We start from the raw sequence: 27,707 nt of genomic DNA on the forward strand, positions 1-27,707 counted from the left end.
AAACAATGAGAGAGACACATTCATTGGTTGCCTCCCATACGTGCCTCAACCAGGATCAGGGATAAAACATGCAACCCAGATACTTGACCTTGACTGGGAATTAAATTGCAATGGGCTGATGCTCCAACCACTGAACCATGCCAGCCAGGGAAAATTTTATAAATGAATCAAAGTATATCAAACCAAAAGACTTCTGTACAGCAAAAGAAAACATCAACAAAATAAAAGGCAACCAACTAAAGGTTAGAAGATATGTGCAAACAAAATCTCTGATAAGGAGCTAATTATATAAAGAACTCATAAAACTAAAAAACAACAACAAAACAATCCAATTTTTAAAAATTGACAGAGGACTTGAAAAGATACTTTTCCCTAGAAGATATTCAAATTGCCAACAGATATATGAAAAGATGCTCAACTTCACTTGTTAAAAGAAAATGCAATTTAAAATCACAATGGGTTACCACCTCACACTTGTTAGAATAGCTATTATCAACAAGACAAGAAATAACTTGAGTTGGAGAGGGTGGAGAGGAAAAGAATCCCTCATACACTGCTGGCAAAAATGTGAATTTGTACAGCCACTCAGGAAACAGTATGGAGTTTCCTCAAAAAAAAATAATAATAGAGGTCAGAGAAATGGTGCAGTGAGGGGCCCCTTAGTTTCTCCCCTTGAAGTTTCAGGTATTTAAACAGTTGTAATTCAACAAAGAGTTCTTTTATCAACCCACAAACACACCTGAGAGAGCTGCACAATGAAACACCTGAAGGTGGGCAAGGGGAGCAAACCAGGGAGGTGGGAGAGAGAAGAGCTAAGATGGTGCCAGGGATGAATCCCTGAGTTTGCAACCTGAAGCTCACTGGGAGTCTCAGCCCAGAGAGGGAAGGGTTGGGTTGTCACTGGCACTCCCTACAGAGAGGAACAGAGAAACACAGTGAGCATTCCTAGGGAAGAGGTCAGTATACGCTGCAGCTGAACCCAGTGACCTGGACAAGCACAAAGAACAGAGGTATGGCCATGGTTGTCCGGCAATTGGCATTTCAGACAGAGGAACAAACCACCAAGCCTGGCCACCTCCCATCACCCTGCCAGAGCCTGCCTCCTCTCACCCTCCCAGAGCTAGCAGCAGGGCCCAGAAGAAGCTGAACCAGTGAGTGTGGGATGGCAGAGGACATTACCTACAAACCTGATGGCTAATAGTACAGAAACATTTTTCCCTGAGCAAGAGCTGCACTCTGCAACCAATTCCAGGGTCAGTGGAGATACAAAGGGGAGGCCACTGAGGTCTGCCAGTCACCATTACTGGATATAAAGCAACACAGGTAGCAGCCTGCTTCTCCCAGCTAACCACACACCCACCCACTGTGGCTTCACTGCCAGCAGTGTCTAGCTTCAGGAGGCAGCACAGGGAATTTACAGATTGGGAAACCTAATGTCCACCGCATTCCCTTGCAGAGTTTGTCCCCTGAGACTGAAGCGACCTAGACACAGAAAAGATGTCCAGCTTCCCAGAAATCACAGGACATTTTCTACCAACTCACAGAGATCTGAAAAGCCAGAGGAGTTCAAGAGAACTAAAAAACCTGTGATTCAGCCGAGACCGGTTTGGCTCAGTGGATGGAGTGTTGGCCTGTGGACTCAAGGGTCCCAGGTTCAATTCCGGTCGGGGGCATGTACCTTGGTTGCGGGCACATCCCCAGTAGGGGGTGTGCAGGAGGCAGCTGATGGATGTTTCTCTCTCAACGATGTTTCTAACTCTCTATTCCTCTCTCTTCCTCTCTGTAAAAAATCAATAAATTTAAAAAAAACAAACAAACAAAAAAAAACCCCTGTGATTCAGTGTCACCTACTAGAAATCATTAGAAAGACTTTCCTTGAATCAATCTACTAGGGTAGTGCCATGCATACATCGATACCTAGAAAGAAAAGAAATCCGTCAAACACAATGAATAACAAAGGTAATGAGGCAGCTCAGAAAGAAAAAAATTTAAATCTTGAGAAAATGAACTTAAGACATAAGAACATGTGATTTAAGTGAAAAAAAAATTATTGTTGCAGTTACAAAAAACTCAACAAGATACAAGAAAACAGAGATGGGCAATTTAATGAACCTAGAAATAAAATCAATGAACAAAACTAATACTTTACCAACAAGATTAAAACTTTTAGAAAAGAACCACATAGATATTCTGAAGGTAAAAAACTCAATAAAATTGATAAAGAATAAACCAGCAATCTTAAGAAATGGAGTTGACCAGATGAAGGAAAAAAGTAGTGCTATTAATACAGAAATCTAGAAATGATGCAGGGCAAAGAAGAGAGATATTGGAAAAAAATGTTTAAATGAAAGAACTCTACAAGAACTATCTGACTCCATCAGAAAGAGCAATATAAGAATAATGGGCATATCCGAAAAAAAGAAGAAAGAAGAAAGAAAACAGAGAGCCTACTCCAAAAAATATAGTTGATGAGAAATTTCCAAACCTATGGAAAGAACCAAATCCTTAAATCCCAGAAACAAATACAACACCTAATTACCTCCATTCAAAAATGCCTTACTTAAGACACATTATATTAAAACTGTCAAAAATTAATAACAATGAAAGATTTACCAAGGTAGCCAAGAAAAGAAGACAGTAAACTATAAAGGAAATCTCATTAGATTATCATCAGTTTCTCAGAAAAAACCCTACAAGGGAGGAGAGCTGGAAATAAAATATTCAAACTACGTAAAGAGAGAAATTACCAGCCAAGAATAATATACCCAGCAAAGTTACCTTTAGATATGAAGGAGAAATAAAACATTTTCTAGACAAACAGCAGCTGAGGGAATTTGCCACAGAAGACCTCCATTGCAAGAAATGTTCATATAACTGAAACAAAGAACAAAAGGTCACAAAACTACATGGAGATTACTCACAGGCAGGCAGAAGCATGGTATTACAACCCTTTTTTAGAATAGGGTACTGTACTGTACACTTAAATATCACATGAAGGCAAAAGCAGGTAATAGCATTTTAAAAAAGGAAGAAGACAAAAGCTACTCGAATTCAGAAATGAACATATAACATAAATAGGGATAATCTGTTTTAGCAACAAAAACATAAAAAAGAGAAGTAAAACAATGCATTTGTGAAACAGGATGGTGATTAGATGCATTAAAAAGAAAAAAAGAATACTGTCCATGTAAAATTTTCTTTAACATAAACCTAGTGGTAACCAGACACACACAAAGAAAAACACCCAGAACTAAACGTAATTGGACTAAGCTCACCAATAAAAAGGAATAGATTTGATAAAAAACAAAACCAACATAAACATATGCTGCCTTCAGGAGACACATATCAGCTGCAAAAACAAATATAGACTCTAACTGAAAGGGCAAAAATATAATAATAATAATTCTCCAAGCAAATGATATCCATAGGAAAGAAGGTATAGCATTACGTATATCTGACAAAATAAATTTCAAGATAAAAAAGGTAACAAAAGACAAAGACAGACATTTTATAATGATAAAGAAAACAATATATTAAGACACAACACTTCTCAATATCTATGCACTCAATCAAGGAGGACCAATATATAAAGCAACTACTAACAGCACTAAAACAAACAACAACAAAAAACTAACAAAAACCCAATTAACATAGAGGACTTCAATATCCTATTGACAGCTATGATAGATCAGAAAAACAGAAAATCAGGAAGAAAATCACCTTAAATGAAACACTAGACCAAATGAACATAATTCACATATACTGAGCCTTTCACCCCAGAGCATGAGAATATACATTCTTCTCTAGTGCACATGAAACATTATCAAGGATAAACCACATATCAGAGTATAAACTAATCTGAACAAATTTAAGAAGATTGAAATTACATCAAGCATTTTCTCCGACTACAATGTTTTCACATTGGAAATCAACTATAAAAAGGCAGAAAAAAACCACAAATATATGGACATTAAATAACATGCTACTAGAAATGACTGGGTCAAGAAAGAAATAAGAAGAGAGATCAAAAATTATAGAAAGAAAATACAACATATCAAAACTTTTAGGATGAAGTAGAAGTAGTAATGGGAACTGTTTATATCACTACCAGCTTATCTTTTTAATAAACACACAAGAAAAATCTCAAATTAAAAACCTAGCATTATATCTTTAAAAATTAGAAAAAGAAACACAAATGTAGCCCAAAGTCAGCAGGAAAAAAAATCATAACTAGAGTAGAATTAAATAAAATAGAGAACAAAAAGATAATACCAATTTAAATCAACAAATAGCTGGTTCTTTGAAATAAATAATGAAATTGAGAAACCTCTTGTTAGACTCACTAAGGAAAATAGAGAACATTCAAATATTCAAAATCAGAATTGAAGGAAAAGTTATCACAGACACTACAGAAATACAAAAGATCATACAAAAAATTCTAAAAACAACTATATACCTAGAAGAAATGGATAAGTTCCCATCCTTCATAATAAAAAGGCAATATGCAAATAACCATCACTCCGCTACACCCACGATTGGGCGGTGGGAGGCTGGGGGGCGGGTCTCGGGGTGGCATATCCGGCCATTGAGAGGTGCGGGACTCCCGCCCCCCCCCCCCCCCCCCCCACCCTGCCTCTCAACGGCTGGATTGGCGGCCGCTGAGGGGGGCTGCCTCGGACACCCTGGACACCTAGCTCCGCTGCCATCGGAGGCGGGGAGCCGGTTGTCCGCACCCGGATCCCCTGCCGTGCTCCTCTTCGTCAGCGCCTCAAGCCCCAGCAGCAGCGGCAGAGGCTGGGGATGAGCTGGTGATCCCAACAGCCTGGCAGCTCAGTGGCGGCGGCGGAGGCAGCATTGTGCCTGGGGACTGGCGAACAGGCAGAAGATGGCCCTGATCACAGGAGGCTAGGCCTAGGGACCCTACCCACACGATTGAATCGTGCGCTGGGCCTCTAGTAAATATATATCTTTCCTAGACTGAATCACAAAGAACAACAAAATGTAAATAGACAGATCAAGAGTGGGGAAATTAAAAGAACCATCAAAAAATTCCCAAAAAGTAAAAGTTCAGGACCAGATCAGGCTTTATTGGTGAATTCCACCAAATAGTCAAAGAAAATGTAACACCTATCTTTCTCAATGTTTCCCAAAAAGTTAGAGAAAAGATAATACTTTCAAACATTTTATGATGCCAATATTACTCTGATACCAAAACTTTGCGAGGATAACTCCCCCACAAAAACAAAGAAACAAAAACAATTGACCACTATCTCTGATGATTATAGATGCAAAAATCTTAAGCAAAATACTAGCAAAACGAATACGATACATTGAAAAGATAATACATCATGATAAAATGGAGTTCATTTCAGAAGCACAAGGATAGTTAAACATAAGCAAATCAATCAATGTTATACACCACAATAACAAAATAAAGGATAAAAATTATATGGTCATATCAATAAATGCAGAAAAACATTTGATAAGATACAACATTCATTTATAATTAAAACAACCAATTATCCCTGGCTGGTTTTGCTCAGTGGATAAAGCGTTGGCCTGCGGACTGAAGGGTCCCAGGTTTGATTCCGGTCAAGGGCACATGTCTGGGTTGCGGGCACGATTCTCGGTGAGGGGCATGCAGGAGGCAGCCGATCTATGATTCTCTCTCATCATTGATGTTTCTATTTCTTTCTCCCTTTCCCTTCGTCTCCAAAATCAATATATATACATACACACACACACACACACACACACACACACACACACACACACACACACACATATATATATATGTGTGTGTGTGTGTATCTCCAATTAATTAGTTATAGAAGAAAATTACTTCAACATAATAGGGTAATTACCACTAAACCTCAGCTAACATCAGGATTTCCTTCATGTGTGGGATATAAAACTGAAAGCAACAAATGAACAAACAAGAAAAAAAAACATCATAGACACAGATAACGGTATGGCTGTTACCAGAGGAAAGGGGGTGAGAGTTTAGTAAAGTGTAAAGGGGGTCAAATATATGGTGACAAATGAGGATTTGACTTTGGTTGATAGGCACACAATAAATTTAATTTTTTTTAATTAAAAAAGAATACAGCTCCCACAAGGCCCAGCAATCCCTTTTTGGGTATCTACTCTAAAATTTTGAAGACACTTATTCATAAAGATATATGTACCCCTATGTGCATTGCTGCATTATTCACAGTAGCCACGACATAAAAATTACTTGTGTCATTGGATTTATGAATGGATAAAAAAGATGAGGTACACGGGCTAAAAGGGGTCATTCTCGAGAAAGAAGAACGAAGTTGGAGGGATCACAATACCAGATATCAAGTTATACTATAAAATCACTGTAATCAAAACAGGCTGGTACTGGCATAAGAACAGGCATATAGATCAATGGAACAGAACAGAGACACCCCCCCCAAATCAACCCAAGCCATTACACTCAATTAATATTTGACAAAGGGGGCAAGAGCATACAATGGACTCAAGAGAGACTCTTCAATAAATTATATTAGAAAAATTGGACAAATACATACAAAAAATGAAACTAGACCACCAACTTACACCATACACAACAATAAACTCAACATGGCTAAAAGACTTAAAAAAGAATAAGTCGTGAAACCACAAAAATGCTAGAAGAAACCATAGGCAGCAAAATCTCTTGTAGCAATATGTTTGCGGATACATCTCCTAGACCTAGGGCAAGAAAAACTAAGGAGGAAATAAACAAATGGGACTACATCAAAATAAAAAGCTTCTGCACAGCAAAAGAAACCATCAACAAAATGAAACGGGAGCCCACTGCATGGAAGAGCATATTGGACAATGATACATCTGATAAAGGGTTAATATCCAAAATATATAAGGATCTCATACAACTTAACAAAAGGAAGATAAACAGTTCAATTAAAAAATGGGCAAATGACCTAAATAGACACTTCTTCAAAGTGGACATACAGATGGCCCAGAGACATGAAAAAAAAAAATGCTCAAAGACACTGATCATCAGAGAGATGACAATTAAAACTACAGTGAACTATCACCTCACGCCTGCTAGAATGGCTCCCATCAACAAATCAACAAATGACAAATGCTGGTGAGGATGAGACAAGGGAACCCTCCTGCAATGCTGGTGGGAATGCAGACTGGTGCAGCCACTGTGGAGAACAGTATGGAGGTTCCTCAAAAAATTAAATATAGAACTGCCATTTGACTCAGTTATCCCACTTCTAGGAATATAACCTAAGAAACCCAAACACCAATCAGAAAGAATGTATGCACCCCTATGTTCAGAGCAACACAATTTACAATAGCTACGATCTGGAAACATCCAAGTGCCCATCAGTAAATGGGTGGATAAAAAAGCGGTGGTACATTTACACCATGGAATACTATGCAGCAGTAAAAAAGAAGGATCTCTTACCCTCTGAGACAGCATGGAGGGACCTGGAGAGTATCATGCTAAGCAAAATAAGCCAGTCAGAGAAAGACAAGTATCACATGATCTCACTCATATGTGGAATCTAAGTAACAAAATAAACTGATGAACAAAATATATCCAGAGACATGGAAGCATGAAACAGACTGCAGAATCTCAGAGGGAAGGCCAGGGAGGGTGTGTGGGTGGAAAGAGATCAACCAAAGAACTTGTAGGCATATGTGCATAACCCATGGACAATAGGGTAGTGAAAGCCTGGGGCAGGTGGCAGGGATGGGCGAGAAGAGGTCAATAGATGCAGATTGGGTTTCAGACTCGATCCCCAGTGGGGCATGCAGAAGGCAGCCAATCAATGATTCTCTCTTATCATTGGTGTTTCTATCTTTCTCTCCCTCTCCCTTCCTCTCTGAAATCAATAAAAATAGATTTTGAACAAAAGAGAGAAAAAAGTAAAACAAAAAGTAAAGCAGATAAAATGCTTCTAAATCCACAGCCCAAAACACATGCAAAAGAAAAAGAATACAAATATGAGAATGCAAATATCATAAGTGTAAATAAAAGCATACAAAATATAATAATGAAAGACTTATTTTTTTATTTTAAATGATTGGTTAATAACATTATAGAGCTTCCAATTGTATAATTCTATAATATATCCTCTGTGTTTTGTAATGTGTGTTCACCATCCAAAATTAAGTCTTCTTCTGTCACCTTGTATTTGACCCCCTTTACCCTTTTCTACCTCTCCCCAACCCCCTTTCCCTCGAGTGACCACCATACTGTTTGTTGTCTCTGTGTATAAGTGTTTTTTTGTTTGTCTTGTTTGTTCATGTGTTGCTTTCAGTTTTATATCCCACGTATGAGTGAAATCATAGTTTTTGACTTTTTTACATCTAACTGATTTCACTTAGCATAATATTCTCAAGATCCATCTATGTTGTTGCAAATGAAAGTATTTCATTTTTTCTTATGGTTGAGTAGTATTTCCTTGTATTTATGTACCACGTCTTCTTTGTTCTATCATCTATGGAGAGACACTTCGGTTGTTTCCATGTCTTGGCCACCATGAATAATACTATAATGAACAAAAGGGAGCATGTATCTTTACAAATAAATGCTTTCCAATTTTTCAGGTAGTAACCAACTAACAGATTGCTGAGTATATGGTAACTCTACTTTTAATTTTTGTGGCACCTCTATACTGGTTTTTCATAGCAACTATAACAATTTACATTTCCACCAGCAGTGTGTGAGTTTTTCTTTTTCTCCACAACCTTTCCAACACTTATTATTACTTGTCTTGCTAAAAATAGCCAGAGAATTATTTATTAACACTGGTTTATTGAGTTTAAAGCTGTAAGAGCAGTTGGTCATATGGCAGTAACCCAAGAATGTCTCTGAGCGGAGTTATAAGTTTGCCTGGGAAATTATTCATCCTGAAAACTGTACCTGCAAGGAATCAAGGCAGGGACTACAGCACATGGACCCCTACAGCACCTCCTTTGTTTTTACTAGAAACTAAAGGATCCATTGCATCATGTGCATGAAATATAAACGGGAGCGGGGGTTGTTTTGAGTAGCAGCCCTTTAATTCTACAGAAAGTTCAAGTAGATTTCATATTTTTTTAATTTTACCTGGGGGGCATGAAGGAGTAAGATCCTAAATATTTTTGCTGAAAAGTAATGAAGGGAATATGCGCCTTATCACATAGTAAAATGTACTAGAAAGTTAGTGTTAATTTACAGGGGAAATGTACAGAAGCTTAAATGAGAGAAGTGGATATTGAAGCTTAGGGTCCAAAGGTGAAGAAAAGAGATATGGCCAGAGTAGGCCCTGATGACAGGTGCCATATTAAAAAATTCTTCTGTTTTTCAAGGAAGTGAAGGATTTTGAGCAGGAGACTGATGTGGTTAAAATAGCATTTAGAAAAGTTCCCTAGTTCGCAATGAGATTTACAATCAGAGAGTGACCTGAACAAGGCAGTGGCAGTGAGAACGGAGAGTGGAGTGACACAGCATGGTGGTAATTCAGATTAATCAAACAAAGAGTGACCAGGAGGAGGTAGCGTGGCAACATTTACAAAGATCGACAACACTGTTTGGGAAAGATGGCGTTGAGATGCACAGGTCCATTTGGGTCATGTTAAAACTGAGACTCCAGCTGGAGGTATTTGGGTGGTTTGAGGCATATGGGTTGTTGCAAGGAGATGCTATGGGCTACACAGCATCTGCTAAGCACACAGTGCCATAGGAAGAAGTGTAGATATCTGTATATCTGTCCTCTCTGTCATCCTATGGGAAGAAGTGTAGATATCTGTATATCTGTCCTCTCTTTCAAATTATATTTTTAAGTTAAATTTAATAAATAGAATTATCTGTATCATGGAAAATGTTAAGTCTCTTAAATTTGTTCTTTTAAATAAATAATTATTGAGTATTTCCTATATGCTAGGCATTTTACTAAGAGCTGAGAATATCATGGTAAAGCAAATTAACAGTAGATAAAGAGGTATAAATCCTTTGTTCTGATGGAGTTTAGTGTGAATGAAAGAGTTATACAAATGAATATATAAATACAGCTGTCATAAACAGAAAATTTAGAAGTATACGGTGCCATGGTAACAAATGATAGGAGGCATGGACCAAGTGAAGGAGATCCGGAAGGATTCCCATAAAGCGATGACAGACCTGCATTCTGAGAGAAGATGAGGAGTTAACCTGAAAAAGAAAACATAGTTTACGCTAAGACCCAGTAAAGAGAGAAGTATATCCGTTTGAGGAACTGAAAAAAAAAGGCTACAATTCACATGTATTTCATGACACAAAACTTCTCAAATATCATTACAATCAGCTTCTCTGTTTTAAGTATATACTATATATATACACACACACACTGAATAGCCAGATTATTATGATCTCTGAACGCATAATAATCTGGCCACTCAGTGTGTGTGTGTGTGTGTGAGTGTATATATATATATATATGAGGCCCGGTGCATGAATTTGTGCATGGGTGGGGTCCGGCCAGCCTTGCCAGGTGGAGGGGACATGGGCTGTTGGCCGGCCTGCCTGCTGGTCGAACTCCTGGTCGAGGGGACAATTTGCATATTAGCCTTTTATTATATAGGCTATACACTGAGTGGCCAGATTATTATGCGGATATATATATATATATATATATATATATATATATATATATATATATTAGAGGCCCAGTACACAAGATTCATGCACTGGTGGGGGCATGGCCAGCGAGGATAGTCACGCCTTGGGAGCGCCGCTCATCCTGGTCAGCAAAGTGGCTGTGGACCCGCTCTCTGAGTGGCTGCTCCCTGGTCCAGCATATTACGTGGAGTCGGAGCACTCACCTGTCCAGGGAACCCGGTCAGGGCCGGGCCCAGGGACAATAGCACTGAGAGGTGGTGGATTAGGCCTCAGTCCTGCAGTGGCCATGAACCCGCCACCCAACCTCCAGGGCCGTTCTGAGAACTTGGTGGCGGCGACACTGCGCAGTCTGTGGGCATCCAGAGGAGGCAGAAGGGAGCGAGGAGGAGGAGCCTGGGGCAAGGAGAAGGAGCCTGGGGCGAAGAGGCGACAATCACAGCCCCGGTTCCTGCCCGTCGGCCCAGGGTTCCTAGTGGGAGCAACTGCTCATCCTGGTCAGCCAGGTGGCACTCCCACTATGGTAGTACACTGACCACCAGCGGGCAGCTCCTGCGTTGAGCGTCTGCCCCCTGGTGTTCAGTGAACTTCATAGTGACTGGTCAGCTGGTCCTTCTGGTCATTTTGCTGTTCGGTCGCTGGGCTTTTATTATATAGGATATTTTGAAAAAATGGACAAAAGGTATTTTGGGATATAATTATGCACTGGGTTCCATATTATACTCTTATAAAAATTATATCATGTCTATGTCTAGTAATATATTTGGAGGCTGATTATCTGATACTGACATAGTTTACTCATGCCTGCAGCATCTGCAAATCTCAAACTCAGTAATGGATGTGTCAGAACTTATTATTCATTAAAACACCAGGTTCCTATGTGCTGGTGTCACCCAGCATTTTCAGAATAACAGCCTCTTTGAGAACTTCTGGGTAACATGGGATCTTTCTTCCCCACCTCCCACCATGTTACACAGATGTGCACTCAAGCAAGCTCGAGTACTTCACCTTGCTACACCACCTAACAGGCCTCCAAGGCCCTTTGAAGCTTTTGTGGAGGTTCTGTAGTTCTGTGCATGACACTATGGCCTTCTGTAAGTGGAATGTTCACCACACACCTGAATACCATGCAGACAAAAGGTGCTGGATCAAACTTGACCCCCTATGGGGAACTTTCTCTCGTATGGGGAACTTCCAGAACATTGAAGTGAGGAGGCTGCCTAATCCTCTCTCCCAAATCAGTGATGACACTGGACAATTTTTAAAATGTTTTTATTGATTTGTAGAGAGAGAGGAAGGGAGAGGGATAGAGAGACTGAAATATCAATGATGAGAGGGAATTACCGATCAGCTGCCTCCTGCATGTCCCCTACTAGGAAGCAAGCCCACAACCGGTGCATTTGCTCTTGACTGGAATCAAACCCGGGACCCTCAATTTGCAGGCCGATGCTCTATCCACTGAACAAAACCAGCTAGGACCGTTTAGTGGTTTTTATGTGAATGACAAAGGCAGGGTAAACAGATTTAGGATTAGCTAGTTTGAATAGTTTTAGTGAACCTCTGAGTGTAGAGCATGTCCCCAGAGGTCTGATGCTTGGTCATGGGGTTATTGAACAGGGGAATAGTGTAAGAGCTGGAAAAAGCAGAATGTTGAGGGTATGGGCTCTGGATTGGTTAGTTTTCATAGTAAAGGCATGCTCTAAAGAAAGAGAGGGAGATGAATCTGCATCCAGAGTATAAATATATGAAACTTAAAGTAAAGGCATAGAAGAAAAATGTCCTTTTGTTACCAAAGAATCTACCTTCTCTGTCGCTGATGGGAGCTGGGCTCTGGGGACTCCGCTGACAGGAGCTCTTGCCAAAGCCCCCACGGGAGAAGGGGCCGTGGGAAAAGACTTTATTTGCATGGAGTTACATTCCTCAGGCTCCACAGTCCCTGCCTCTGAGCCCAGCCCTGAGAAAGGTACAGCTGGGCTCCCGCAGAGTCAGCAGCAAGGCCAGAGTCCAGAGCTTCGATTCCCCGGTGCAGCTGGGTCCCATACATTCAGTCAGATGGCGTCCATTGATCCACTGGGTGGGGCCCACACAATGCATTAATGCACTTGTCTGGAGATTTCAATTGAACAGCCCCGGGAAGCTTCCGTGAGAAACAGGCATCCGAATTCGAGTTTGAAGGATCAATAACATGTGGCCAAAGCAGAAGAGAGATTATCACAAGATGGGGGTCGGTGGGAGGACAGGTTTCCAAATGAGTCCGGTTCTCTATCAGAATACGTTGTTTTAAAACAATCATGCTTTGTTTATTTAATGAACCATATTTAAGCAGAGAGATTTACAATAGCTAAGATTCAAAAACTGCCCAAGTGTCTATCAGCAGATGAGTGGATAAAAAGCTGTGGTACATTTACACAATGGAATACTACACGGCTGTAAAAAAGAAAGCACTCTCACCATTTGCAACAGCATGGATGGACCTGGGGAGTATTATGCTATGCGAAATAAGCTAGTCAGAGAAAGATAAGAATCCCATGTTCTCAATCATATGTGGAATCTAATGATGAACAAAATAGATCCAGAGATATAGAAGCATGGAACAGACTGACGAATTTCAGATGAAAGGCGTGGGTGGGAGAATGGGGGGTGGTGATTAATGGGGGAACGCACATGCATACATGCATATCCCATAGACACAGACAATAGTGTGGTGAAGGCTTGGGAGGGGCAGGTGCAGGTTGGAGGGGATCAATGGGAAAAAGAGGCAGGTGCAGGTTGGAGGGGATCAATGGGAAAAAGTATCTGTAATACTTTCTACAATAAAAATAGTTGTGTGATTTTTTTTTAAGAAGCAGACAAGAATGTTATGCATAAGATAAAACAAATGCCATCAGAGTTTGCTTAGACTTATTTTTCCTTTCTTCAAGAATCTGTTTTTCATCCATGATTTCTGTGCCAAGTAGAGCTGATGTCCTAAACTCCTAGGTTGTTGGATGTTGGCTTCTGTGGGAAGGGCAAGGTTGGGTGCATGGGGAGAGCAGACGGTCCAGTTGAAGCTGTGGGAGAAGAGAATCTTGATCTCAAAGGAAAGAAATCAAAAAAGGGGGAAGTCTGACAAGGTCAACCTCTACCTTAACTGAGCCTATCTGTCTTTGTGCATCTGTGATAACATATGCTTGAAATATCTGGTTAACTTGTAACTTCCCTTTTTCTGGACCCTTTGAGGTACAACATAATGTGCCTGGGCACTAGGAGAGGATACCACAAATTCATTCATTGTTATTGGTATCATATTAATTTTGGACTCTTACCTTTCCTGAACCCACCTAAGTATGAGTCTATCATTTTACTTTTTATCCAATCCAGAGGTTCCCCCCGCCCCGCCCCCGTTTGCTTTCTCCCGCCTCTCTAATTTATCACCAGTGGATTTCATGTAACCAACTACGTCCCCTCCTTTGATGGCAATGTATGAAATAGACGAAAACCCGCCATTCTCTGCAGCACTATCCCAATCCGTTGAGATACTGCTTCTCAGCAATTGTCCACAGATTAGCTCAAATAAACTCACAAAAATTCTTTTTAGAAAACAAGAGTGATTGGGTAAGTAGTTGAAGAAACCGAACAAGAAAATCTCACCTCTGCTTTTGAAACCACGGACCAACCACAACCAACACAACCAGGGTAACCATTATAGCCAAACAGGCCAATATCAGGAGGATGTGGTATCCGTCTGGTTGGGGATAAAATAAGAATGCCAATTTATGAATTGTCTCTATTCTACCTCAGTTAATGCTTCTCATTTCACAGGGGTGGGGCCATCCACATGTTTTCCTGTGTATTTTCTAGAGCCCTCTTTTCAGTTCTTCCTGGTCTATGTCCCTGATCTCACCCCTCTCTCTCTTTTTTTTACCACATCATTAGATCCCTCTTTTTTTCTCTTTACTACCTCCAATCCTCTCCTGTTTTCTTGAAATTTAATTGCTTTTGTTCTTCACCCTTCTTTACTTGGCTTTTCCCACTTTCATCCTCTGTGCATAGTATTCCTATTCATTTCCCCAGGTGCTCATTCACTAGCCCGGGAACTATGGGGAAGACTCTCATTTCCCCCAGTGGCCCTCCTTCCTCCTCACCTCATATAGGGAACGGTTATAGGGTTAAGCCTCAGACTGCCCTGCTGGCAAAGTCGCAAACACGTCCCAGTGGAGAGGGCTCAGTCCTCTAAGTATAATTAAGCTTAATCTTGTGACTGCTCCCTAGATCTTTCCTGGGTAGCTAATGGACTGTGGAAGGGGCATCAAGTGCTGTCAAAACATGTGAAACTTACAAGAACATTGTAAATTACCTTGTTTACCCCTGACTATAAATAAAGCATAAGCTTTGCAGTCTGGATCTGTTCTGTGGCCTCAGCTAGGCACAGAAGATCCACCAAACCCAGCTTATTCTCCTGTCTGTCTATTTCTTCATCCTTCACCAGCCCTCCCTCAGGCTTGCCAAACCCCAGTATATGATTAGAAAATGACCTCCTTCTTCCTCACCCCAGTGCATGATTAGATGATGGCCTCGTTGTTCCTCACTCAAATGGATGATTATATCATGGCCTCCGAGGCTGCTGTGTTTCACTCGACAAGTCAGGCCAGTCGCCTCTCTAGCTGCCACGTCCAGGGTCACTCGAAGATACCATGTTCTGTCAGCATTGGGCAGGATGTCACCTTGCTGAGTGCCGGGCTGCACCTGCTCACCCCGCATCCACCGCACCCACACAGGCTTGGGATGGAAGCCAGACACATGGCACACCAGCAGCAGACGCCCAGGACCAGGACTAGCGCCTTTGGACACCCAAGCCTCTGGCTTCACTGGAAAGATGAGAAGAAGCGGACTTTAGTGAGTCAGGAACCTTAGCAGTTTGAGTAACCACTTCTTTCTCTGGTCTTGGAAACTCATCCTCTAGCCTCTTATTTTGTATTTCAAAGAGATTATAAAGAGTTAAAAACTCAAATACAAGAACTGAAGCTCTAAAGATGTGACAGGAGTGGGAGTTGGGCTGACCTTGCCGTTCCAGTTCTGACTTCCCTGCTGCAGCAAAGCTAGCCAGAAGGCGAGGGCAGATGTTACCAAGAAGATTCCTCGCCACTTCTTTAATATATTGGTAGTTATTGAGCTCTATACAGACATTCTGAGCCCGACTTCCTGCTCCTGGAGACGGCTTCCAGGAATATCCTTCTAAACTCAGGAAATCTGATCCTTGATATGCCCCATATAAGAAGGCTTCTGAGGCCTTCCCAGGATGCAGTGTACAGCCGGATAATGTCTGGATCACAAAGGGATCTGGGGGTGGACAAAGAAGAGAGCGTCAGTGTGGAAAGAATTGTTGGGAGGGAAAGGAACAACCTTTAAAGTAAAGGGAATCAAGGGAAGAAAAATTATCTGGCGAATCGTATGGGATACTCATGCTGGGATGAAAAGAGGAGGGGAAAATGTGGAAAGAAAATGTGAAGAGAATAAAGGCATGTAAAAATAATTAATCTGACAAGTGTCACATGATCACACTCATATGTGGAATCTAAGTAACAAAATAAACTGAATGGAGTGGATCCAGAGACATGGAAGCATGGAACAGAGTTCAGAATCTTGGAGGGAAGGTGGGGGAGGGTGGGTGGGTGGAAGTAATCAACCAGAACCTTGTATGCATATATGCATGGCCCATGGCCACAGATAATGGGATGGTGAGGGCCTGGGGTGGCGGGGGGGGGGGGGGGGGGGGGGGGAAGGTTGGGGAGAGACTGGAAAGTTTCAATGGAGGAAATAGGGGGACATATGTAATACTTTCAACAATAAAGAATTATGGGGTTTTTAAAAATAACAATTAATTTGAGAGAGGAAACCAAGATAAACACCTAAACTGCTGCCTTGCACAACAATATCAAAACTACAACTAAAAGACAAAACTGACAACATCCAGAACCACAGGAAAGCTGGCTGAGTAGAAATTCTACAACTAAAAGGAAAAAGGAAAGCACATTGAGACTCAGAGGAGCTGCAAAAGGCTGAGGTACGGAGACGCGCATGCAGAGAGGATGGGCGGCTGAGTGCACAGACGGCTGAGTGCGTGGCTGGCTTTCTAAAGCGGAAGGGAGAAGGAAGCTCCCGACTGTGCTGAACTCCAGTTCAGGGCGAGTTTCTGTGAACCCAGACTCATTCGGGGAGAAACTGGACTGTCTGGCAGCGGGCGAAAATCGAGGGCAGCTTTCTCTCAGATGTGATTACAGTGACTACCGAGAGACACTGAGACCCAAGGGCCTCATAGGGCAGGGCTGACAGGAAGCTAAGGCTGTCTGCTCTGCCCTGAGACCTGCCCCTGCCATCCAAGCTGAGCACAGAGGCTTTTGCAATTTTGCAAGTCTTGTCTCATAAGGGTCTCTCAAGCACAGAAGTTCTCCTAGTGTAGACAAAGCTGATCCTCACAGCCAATTGGCCTGGAGGTCAATTCCTCCCAGTGACACCAACAACAATCAAGACTTAACTACAACAAGGCTGTGCACACAGTCCACAAAGGGGTGCACCAAGAGTGTCTACTTCAGGTAACTGGGGAGGCTGAGCCACTGGGCCCTATAGGACACCTACCACACAAAGCTATTTGACCAACTCAGGGAGGCATTGAAAATGTGGAGACAAAGAAACAGATCACAAATGAAAGAAATGGAGGAAAGCAAACGACTGGATATAGAGTTCAAAACCACGGTTATAAGGTTTTTCAAGAATTTCCTAGAAAAGGCCTATAAATTTAGCAAGACCCTCAAGGATATGAAAAAGGATCAACTGGAAATTAAACATACACTGACTGAAATAAAAAATATCATAAAGAGACCTAACAGCAGACTAGAGGAACGCAAGAATAAAGTCAAAGATTTGAAATACAAGAAACAAAAAACACTCAACCGGAAAAGCAAAAACAAAAAGAATCCAAGAATTTGAAGATAGTGTAAGGAGCCTCTGGGACAACCTCAAGCATACCAACATCCAAATTATGGGGGTGCCAGAAGAAGAGAGAGAGCAAGATACTAAAACCTATTTGAAGAAATAATGACCAAAAACTTCCCCCACCTGGTGAAAGAAATAGACTTACAAGTCCAGGAAGTGCACAGAACCCAAACAAAAGTAATCCAAAGAGGACCACACCAAGATACATCATAATTAAAATGCCAAGAGCAAAAGACAAAGAGAGAATATTAAAAGCAGCAAGAGAAAAACAGTTAATTACCTACAAGGGAGCACCCATACGATTGTCAGCTGATTTCTCAACAGAAACTATGCAGGCCAGATGGGAGTGGCAAGAAATATTCAAAGTGAATATTAAAACCAAGACTACTCTACCCAGCAAAGCTATCATTCAGAATTGAAGGTCAGATAAAGAGCTTCACAGATAAGAAAAAGCTAAAGGAGTTCATCACCACCAAACCAGTATTATAGGAAATGCTGAAAGGTATTCTTTAAGAAGAGGAAGAAGAAGAAAAAGGTAAAGACAAAAATTATGAACAACAAATACAGGTATATCAACAAGTGAATCTAAAAATCAAGTGAATAAAAAATCTGATGAACATAATAAACTGGTGAATATAATAGAATTAGAGGCATAGAATGGAAGTGGACTGATAATTCTCAGGGGGAAAGGAGTTTGGGGGGTACGGGAAAAGACTGGACAAAAATCGTACACCTATAGATGAGGACAGTGGGGGAGAGGTAAGGGCAGAAGGTGGAGTGGGAACCGGGTGGATGGGAGCTATGGGGGGGGAAAGGAGAAACAATTGTAATAATCTGAACAATAAAGATTAATTTAATTTAAAAAATAATAATAATAATAATTAATTTAAATGGCCTAGTTGGGAAGGCTTAGAAATATAGCAGACTCATAAGGAAGAGCTTACTTGGGAGGCTTGGGTACTGGTTAGGCCACGTGAACACTCAGGCCAGGAAGAAAGGAGAGCAGATCCTGGCTGGGAAAAGCTGAATCTGAGGCCGAGGGTGAGGAAAGAACATCAAAAGGAGACAGCCATCCCAAGGAGCCAGAATATGAGGGTACATTCAGAGGTGTGAGGAGATATGTGCATGTAGGTCCTTCTGTGTTTGTGCTGGGGTGGAGGTAGAGTGGGAATGACGAGAAGGGTGAAGCAAAGAGGAGAGAGTGAGTGAAGGGAAACAGAAAACAAGGTCGGGAAGGTTGAATGAAGGTCAGAGCCCATATACCATCTTCACCTGGTTGGACCCCTCAGGCAAAAACCAGCTTGGAATAGCAAACTCACATTCCAACTGAAACTGCCTGGAATATGCCTGCACTTCCCGGGGAAATCCATCGAAGTACAGCTGCAATAGCGAATTGATGTACTTCAACTCCTCCTTGCTAAAATTGCCCCGGGACCAGGGCAACAGATAGCTGATGGTGCCCAAGACACTGTCCCAGCGATGAGTCTGCACTTCGCCCAGCCAGGTTGAGCTCTGGGTTTTCTCCCAGCTGTGGTTGGCGAAGGAGAAGATCTGGAGCACGTGAAGGGAGAGGGGTTCTTCTCCTGCTAGATGATGGGGTCCTAGGACTTGGCCAGCTGAGAGACAGAGAAATGACAATTGAGACAGGGTGAAAGGATGGGAGAAGAAGAGCCCATATAGGAAAAGAGAAATGCAGATAAAGTTGGCACATATTCTCATCTCCCCTTCCCCCTGACCCAATTTCTTCTCCCCAAAATCAGAGAGAAAAACTGAGGCTGGGGTCAAGGATATATTGCCCAGAACTAGCCTTGCATGCAGATGACAAGGGCACCCATGGGGAGCGTTACTCCCTCCCCCAGATCCTCCCCAGAACCTTTCTCCACCCTGCTATGCCCAACCACAGGTATCATTCCACCCGGGTTCTCCTTACCCTCTGGGCTTGGCCAAGGGCAGAGAATTCCCTTGAAGAGCAGGGGCAGCAGCAGCAGCAGCAGCAGCAGCATTGAAGCTTGTTGGGTAAAGGATGCCATAGCAGGACAAGTGCTCCTCAGAACTCGGAGACCAGCTTCCCCTCCAAACCCTTTTGCGCTCTTATCTAACTTCCCCTCCACACAGACAAACACACCTCTCCTTCTGCTCACTTCTCTGTCAGAGAAACCCTGCTGCCTCCCTCACCACAGCCTCCCACAAGGTCTCTCATTTCCCCTCCATCTCGATCACTATCTTGGCTTCCACATTTTCTACCTGCCGCTGTCTGTGCCCTAACCTCCCCATGGTGCCAACAACTATGAAATGAGTGTGGCTTCCAAGAAGGTCTGCAGTCTGTGGTCTGGCTGGAAAGTTATGTCCCTCTTGGCCTTGGAGAAATCAAGTCCAAAGAGAGGTGATGGAAGGTCCTTGGTAGTGGCCAGTGGCCTTTCCAGCAGTGCCCCCACTCCTTATCTCTGTGTGGTCTCCTCCCACTCCTATCAGCTTCCCAGCCTTCCTTTCTTCTTTATCTTTTCTGTATGACTTTACCTACCCATCAGTTTTTCCTCTGGAGTCTACCATCATTCTTCTCATTTCCTTGCCTGTTCTCCTTATCCCCTCAGACTCTCTCTATCTTTCTATTCTGCTCTTCACAAAAACATTATTAGAAGACATGATGCACTTTAAGTGTAGCTGCATCATCACAGGCAACTCTCCATGTTCCATAGTGAAAAGGGAGGAGCAGTAGCAATACAGGTGATCAGATCATCAAAGGAAGACACACTTCTTCTCAGTTTCCCCAGTTAGACAAACTGTGGCTGTTAAAGGGACCCATGAGTGGGATTGACCTGGAAGTGGTGAGCTGACAGACAGAGATTTTCACTCATGTTGTATGGATGGGTCTGTAGGGAATACACAGGGAGAGGCCTCGGATACCCATTCTACCCTAAAGGAGTTGAGTGTGTCCACAGGTGCTCTGAGTTTGAAGAGCAGCCATGCAGCCTTCTGTTCACAGTTCATGGCCTGGAGCACTGGTGTCCCCTGGGTGGTATTTGATTAGAGAGCAGTTTCATGTGAGGCAGAGAAGTGACTCAGGGGACTAGAGTGTTCATGGGAGAATTAATTACTGTGTTGAGTCTTTATTTTTACCCTTTCATTAATGCTTGCTGTGGCAGCCTGAAGACAGTTTAACTATTATTCCTTTGTTTGGTTTTCATATAAGCATTCGAGTGACATTTATTCAGAGCCCAAAAGATATGCTAGCCACTAATATTTCAGATAGATGTCCTTAGGAGAAAACAACAACAACAAAAATCCAGCCTAAAACCTCTACTCTTCTACTATAGAGGACTCACAGAATTGTGCTCCCAGTTATTGAGAAAAGTTTACACTCAGTCTCACCTATTTTCTGAATTTTAAGACATTAGCATTAGATACCTCATGTTCAATGCTGGGGAGAAATATTTGAGAATTCTGAGTTAATGTGAGAATCTTAAATTTTTTTGTTCAGACAAATTATCATTATTTTATATGGCCAAAAATAATCCATATTTGAACACTGAAAAACTCAAAGAATATGCCACAAAATTCTTCTTAAGAAATTAATGATCTGAGTCAACCCAAAAATTAACCTGAATAATGCAAGGATGACTGATATAGATTTTTTTAGAGAGAGTGAAAGGGAGAGAAGGAGTGGGGGTCTGAGGGGCAGAGAGAGAGAGAGAGAGAGAGAGAGAGAGAGAGAGAGAGAGAATGAGAGATGTAGGAAGCAGTTCTAGGGTTAAGCTTCGGACTGACCTGCTGGCAAAGTCGCAAACAAGTCCCAGCTTGGAGGGCACAGTCCTCTAAATATAATTAAGCTTGATCTTATAACTGCTCTCTAGATCTTTCCTGGGTAGCTAGTGGGCTGTTGGAGGGGCAGCAAGTGCTGCCAAAACAAGTGAAACTTACAACAACATTGTAGATTACCTTGTTTGTCCCTGATTATAAACAAAGCTTCAGAATTGCATTCTAGATCTGTTCTGTGGCCTCAGCAAGGCACAGAAGATCCTAGACCCAGCTTTTTCTCTTTGTATATCATTTATCCATCCTTCGTCGCCCCCACTCAGGCTTGCCGAACCCTTGGCTGTGCTGACACAGCCCAGAGAGAGACTCATTGATTGGTTGCCTCACAGGATCAGGGATAGAACCTGCAACCCAGATACTTGCCCTTGACTGGGAATTGAATTGTAATGGGCTGACGCTCCAACCAATGAGCCATGCCAGCCAGGGCAATTTTTATAAATGAATCAGAGTACATCAAACGAAAAGACTTCTGTACAGCAAAAGAAAACATCAACAAAATAAAAGGCAACCAACTAAAGGTTAGAAGATATGTGCAAACAAAATCTCTGATGGGAGCTAATTATATAAAGACTAGAAGCCCAGTGCATGATTAAATCATGCACGTGTAGGGTCCCCTAGGCCTAATCTGCCATCCACGCCATATCCACCGCCCCGCAAAGTCTAGCACGCTCCGCGGACACTGCTGGGAGCCTGCTCCCCGCTTTTGATGGCAGGGGGTCCGCTGGTGCCGGAGCAGACACACAGCTCCCCGCTTTCGATTGCGGGGGAGCTGGGTGTCCGCTGGTGCACCAGGCCTTTCAAAAGCCTCTGGTGGAGGCTTTTGGCCTGGTGCCGGAGCGGACAGACACCCAGCTTCCCCACTTGCACTTTCAATCACGGGGGGGCTGGGTGTCTGTCCACTGGTGCCAGAGCGGACACCCAGCTCCCCGCTTTTGATGGTTGGCAGCGGGATGTGGGCTCGCTGCCCCAGAGGCCCCTTCTGTGCCGCAGCACAGCCATGGCGCAGACCCTGAGCTCGCACCGTGCTGGCAACGCGAGCTCAGCGTCCTGCCGGCCCAATCGGACACCCTGGCCACCCCGAGTCCCGCCCCCCCCCCCGGCGCCTCCTGGCCAATCGTGGGCATAGCGAAGGTACGGTCAATTTGCATATTACTCTATTATTAGGTAGGAAGTTATACAACTCAACAACAACAACAAAACAATCCAATTTTTAAAAATTGACAGAGGACTTGAAAAGACACTTTTCCCTAGAAGACATTCAAATGGCCAACAGATATATGAAAAGATGCTCAACCTCACTAGTTAAAAGGAAATGCAAATTAAAATCCAGTGGGTTACCACCTCACACTTGTTAGAATAGCTATTATCAACAAGACAAGAAATAACTTGAGTTGGAGAGGGTGGAGAGGAAAAGAAGCCCTCATACACTGCTGGCAAAAATGTGAATTTGGCCGAAACTGGTTTGGCTCAGTGGATAGAGTGTCGGCCTGCGGACTCATGGGTCCCAGGTTCGATTCTGGTCAAGGGCATGTACCTTGGTTGCAGGCACATCCCCAGCAGGGGGTGTGCAAGAGGCAGCTGATCGATGTTTCTAACTCTCTATCTCTCTCTCTTCCTCTCTGTAAAAAATCAATAAAATATATATATTTTTAAATGTGAATTTGTTCAGCCACTCAGGAAACAATATGGAGTTTCCTCAAAAAAAATAATAATAGAGGTCAGAGAAATGGTGCAGTGAGAGTCCCTTGGTTTCTCCCCTTGAAGTTTCAGCTATTTAAACAGCTGTAATTCAACAAAGACTTCTCTTCTCAACCCACAAACACACCTGAGAGAGCTGCACAAGGAAACATTTGAAGGTGGGCAAGGGGAGCAAACCAGGGAGGTGGGAGAGAGAAGAGCTAAGATGGTGCCAGGGATGAATCCCAGAGCTTGCAACCTGGAGCTCACTGGGAATCTCAGCCCAGAGAGGGAAGGGTTGGGTTGTCACTGGCACTCCCTTCAGAGAGGAACAGAGAAACACAGTGAGCATTCCTAGGGAAGTGGTCAGTGTCTGCTGCAGCTGAACCCAGTGACCTGGACAAGCACAACGAACAGAGGTATGGCCATGGTGGTCCGGCAATTGGCATTTCAGACAGAGGAACAAACCACCAAGCCTGGCCACCTCCCATCACCCTGCCAGAGCCTGCCTCCTCTCACCCTCCCAGAGCTAGCAGCAGGTCCCAGAAGAAGCTGAAGCAGTGAGTGTAGGATTGCAGAGGGCATTACCTGCAAACCTGACGGCTAATACTACAGAAACATTTTTCCCTGAGCAAGAGCTACACTCTGCAACCAATTCCAGGGTCAGTGGAGATACAAAGGGGAGGCCACTGAGGTCTGCCAGTCACCATTACTGGATATAAAGCAACACAGGTAGCAGCCTGCTTCTCCCAGCTAACCACACACCCACCCACTGTGGCTTCACTGCCAGCAGTGTCTAGCTTCAGGAGGCAGCACAGGGAATTTACAGATTGGGAAACCTAATGTCCACCGCATTCCCTTTCAGAGTTTTTCCCCTGAGACTGAAGCGACCTAGACACAGAAAAGATGTCCAACTTCCCAGAAATCACAGGACATTTTCCACCAACTCACAGAGATCTGAAAAGCCAGAGCAGTTCAAGAGAACTAAAAAAACCCTGTGATTCAGTGTCACCTACTAGAAATCATTAGAAAGACTTTTCTTGAGTCAATCTATTAGGGTAGTGCCACGCATACATCAATACCTAGACAGAAAAGAAATCCATCAAACAACATGAATAACCAAGGTAATGAGGCAGCTCAGAAAGAAAAAATTTTAAATCTTGAGAAAATGAACTTAAGACATAAGAACATGTGATTCAAGTGAAAAAAAATTGCAATGTTGCAGTTACAAAAAACTCAACAAGATATGAGAAAACACAGATGGGCAATTTAATGAACCCAGAAATAAAATCAATGAACAAAACTAATACTTTACCGTCAAGATTAAAACTTTTAAAAAAGAACCACATAGATATTCTGAAGGTGAAAAACTCAATAAAATAGATAAAGAACAAACCAGCAATCTTAAAAAATGGAGTTGACCAGATGAAGGAAAGAAGTAGTGCTATTAATACAGAAATCTAGAAATGATGCAGGGCAAAGAAGATATATATTGGAAAAATTTTTTAAATGAAAGAACTCTATAAGAACTATCTGACTCCATCAGAAAGAGCAATATAAGAATAATGGGCATATCAGAAAAAAAGAAGAAAGAAGAAAGAAAACAGAGAGCATACTCCAAAAAATATAGTTGATGAGAAATTTCCAAACCTATGGAAAGAACTAAATCCTTAAATCCCAGAAGCAAATAGAACACCTAATTACCTCCATTCAAAAATGCCTTACTTTAGGCACATTATATTAAAACTGTCAAAAATTAATAACAATGAAATATTTACCAAGGTAGCCGAGAAAATAAGACAGTAACCTATAAAGGAAATCTCATTAGATTATCATCAAATTTCTCAGAAGAAACCCTATAAGGGAGGAGAGCTGGGAATAAAATATTCAAACTACTTAAAGAGAGAAATTACCAGCCAAGAGTAATATACCCAGCAAATTTATCCTTTAGATATGAAGGAGAAATAAAACATTTTCTAGACAGATAGCAGCTGAGGGAATTTGCCACAGAAGACCTCCATTGCATGAAATATTCAAGGGGCTTAATATAACTGAAACAAAGAACAAAAGGTCACAAAACTACATGGAGATTACCCACAGGCAGACAGAAGAATGATATTACAACCCTTTTTTAGAATAGGGTACTGTACTGTACACTTAAATATCACACGAAGGCAAAAGCAGGTAATAGCATTTTAAAAAAGGAAGAAGACAAAAGCTACTCGAATTCAGAAATGAACACACAACATAAGTAGGGATAATCTGTTTCAACAACAAAAACATAAAAAAAGAGAAGTAAAACAATGCATTTGTGAAACGGGATGGTGATTAGATGCATTCAGAAGAACAAAGAATACTGTCCATATAAAATTTTCTTTAACATAAACCTAGTGGTAACCAGACACACACAAAGAAAAACACCCAGAACTAAACATTATTGGACTAAGCTCACCAATAAAAAGGCATAGATTTGATAAAAAACAAAACCAACATAAACATATGCTGCCTTCAGGAGACACATCTCAGCTGCACAAACAAATATAGACTCTAACTGAATGGGCAAAAAAAATTATTCTCCAAGCAAATGATATCCATAAGAAAGAAGGTATAGCATTGCCTATATCTGAGAAAATAAATTTCAAGATAAAAAAGGTAACAAAATACAGAAGATAGACATTTTATAATGTTAAAGAAAACAATATATTAAGACACAACACTTCTCAATATCTATGCACTCAATCAAGGAGGACCAATATATAAAGCAACTACTAACAGCACTAAAAACAAACAACAACAAAAAACTAACGAAAACCGATTAACATAGAGGACTTCAATATCCCATTGACAGCTATGATAGATCAGAAAAACAGAAAATCAGGAAGAAAATCGCCTTAAATGAAACACTAGACCAGTGGTTGGCAAACTCATTAGTCAACAGAGCCAAATATCAACAGTACAACAATTGAAATTTCTTTTGAGAACCGAAAAACAACTTCTGCGCATGGGCCACGAAGTTTCAATGGCACTGTACTTGCGTGCCCACACGTGATATTTTGTGGAAGAGCCACACTCAAGAAGCCAAAGAACCGCATGTGGCTTGCGAGCCACAGTTTGCCGATCACTGCACTAGACCAAATGAACATAATTCACATATACTGAGCCTTTCACCCCAGAGCACGAGAATATACATTCTTCTCTAGTGCACATGAAACATTATCAAGGATACACCACATATCAGAGTATAAACTAGTCTGAACAAATTTAAGAAGATTGAAATTATATCAAGCATTTTCTCTGACTGCAATGTTTTCACATTGGAAATCAACTATAAAAAGGCAGAAAAAACCCACAAATATATGGACATTAAACAACATGCTACTAGAAATGACTGGGTCAAGAAAGAAATAAGAAGAGAGATCAAAAATTATAGAGAGAAAATACAACATATCAAAACTTTTAGGATGAAGTAGAAGTAGTAATGTGAAATGTTTGTATCACTACAAGCTTATCTTTAAAAAAAAAAAACACACAATAAAAATCTCAAATTAAAAACCTAGCATTATATCTTTAAAAATTAGAAAAAGAAACACAAATGTAGCCCAAAGTCGGCAGAAAAAAAATAATCATAACTAGAGCAGAATTAAATAAAATAGAGAACAAAAAGATAATACCAATTTAAATCAACAAATAGCTGGTTCTTTGAAATAAATAATGAAATTGACAAGCCTCTGGCTAGACTCACTAAGGAAAATAGAGAACATTCAAATATTCAAAATCAGAAGTGAAGGAAAATTATCACAGACACTACAGAAATACAAAGGATCATACAAAAAATTCTATAAACAACTATATACCTAGAAGAAATGGATAAGTTCCCATAAATATATATCTTTCCTAGACTGAATCATAAAGAACTGCAGAATATAGTTCTGTAGACAGATCAAGAGTGGGGAAATTAAAAGAACCATCAAAAAATTCCCAAAAAGTAAAAGTTCAGGACCAGATGGCTTTATTAGTGAATTCCACCAAATAGTCAAAGAAAATGTAACACCTATCTTTCTCAATGTTTCCCAAAATGTTAGAGAAAAGATAATATTTTCAAACATTTTATGATGCCAATACGACTCTGATACCAAAACTTTGCAAGGATAACTCCCCCACAAAAACAAAGAAACAAAAACTATTGACCACTATCTCTGATGAAGAATATAGATGCAAAAATCCTAAGCAAAATACTAGCAAATGAAATACAATACATTAAAAAGATAATACATCATAATCAAATGGAGTTTATTTCAGAAGCACAAGGATAGTTAAACAAGAGCAAATCAATCAATGTTATACACCACACTAACAAAATAAAGGATAAAAATTATATGATCATATCAATAAATGCAGAAAAACATTTGATAAGATACAACATACATTTATAATTAAAACAACCAATTATCCCTGGCTGGTTTTGCTCAGTGGATAGAGCGTTGGCCTGTGGACTGAAGGGTCCCAGGTTCAATTTTGGTCAAGGGCACATGCCCGGGTTGCAGGCTCGATCCCCGGTGTGGGGCATGCAGGAGGCAGCCAATTTATGATTCTCTCTCATCATTGATGTTTCTATCTCTTT

General features: G+C 41.4%; 1 protein-coding gene across 1 annotated transcript; it reads right to left on the minus strand.

The window, feature by feature from the left end:
* Window positions 1-10,175: 10,175 nt before the first annotated feature.
* Window positions 10,176-19,626, minus strand: LOC307093805 (T-cell surface glycoprotein CD1e, membrane-associated-like; the record flags this gene model as incomplete). Its single annotated transcript, XM_079762083.1, has 6 exons — window positions 10,176-10,180; window positions 10,831-11,040; window positions 15,193-15,471; window positions 15,665-15,943; window positions 18,916-19,212; window positions 19,527-19,626. The coding sequence occupies 6 exons, from the start codon at window positions 19,624-19,626 to the stop codon at window positions 10,176-10,178; spliced, it is 1,170 nt and encodes a 389-aa protein (XP_079618209.1).
* Window positions 19,627-27,707: the final 8,081 nt, after the last annotated feature.

Source organism: Cnephaeus nilssonii (genome assembly GCF_951640355.1).
Source record: "Cnephaeus nilssonii genome assembly, chromosome: 21".
Lineage (NCBI taxonomy): Eukaryota > Metazoa > Chordata > Mammalia > Chiroptera > Vespertilionidae > Cnephaeus > Cnephaeus nilssonii.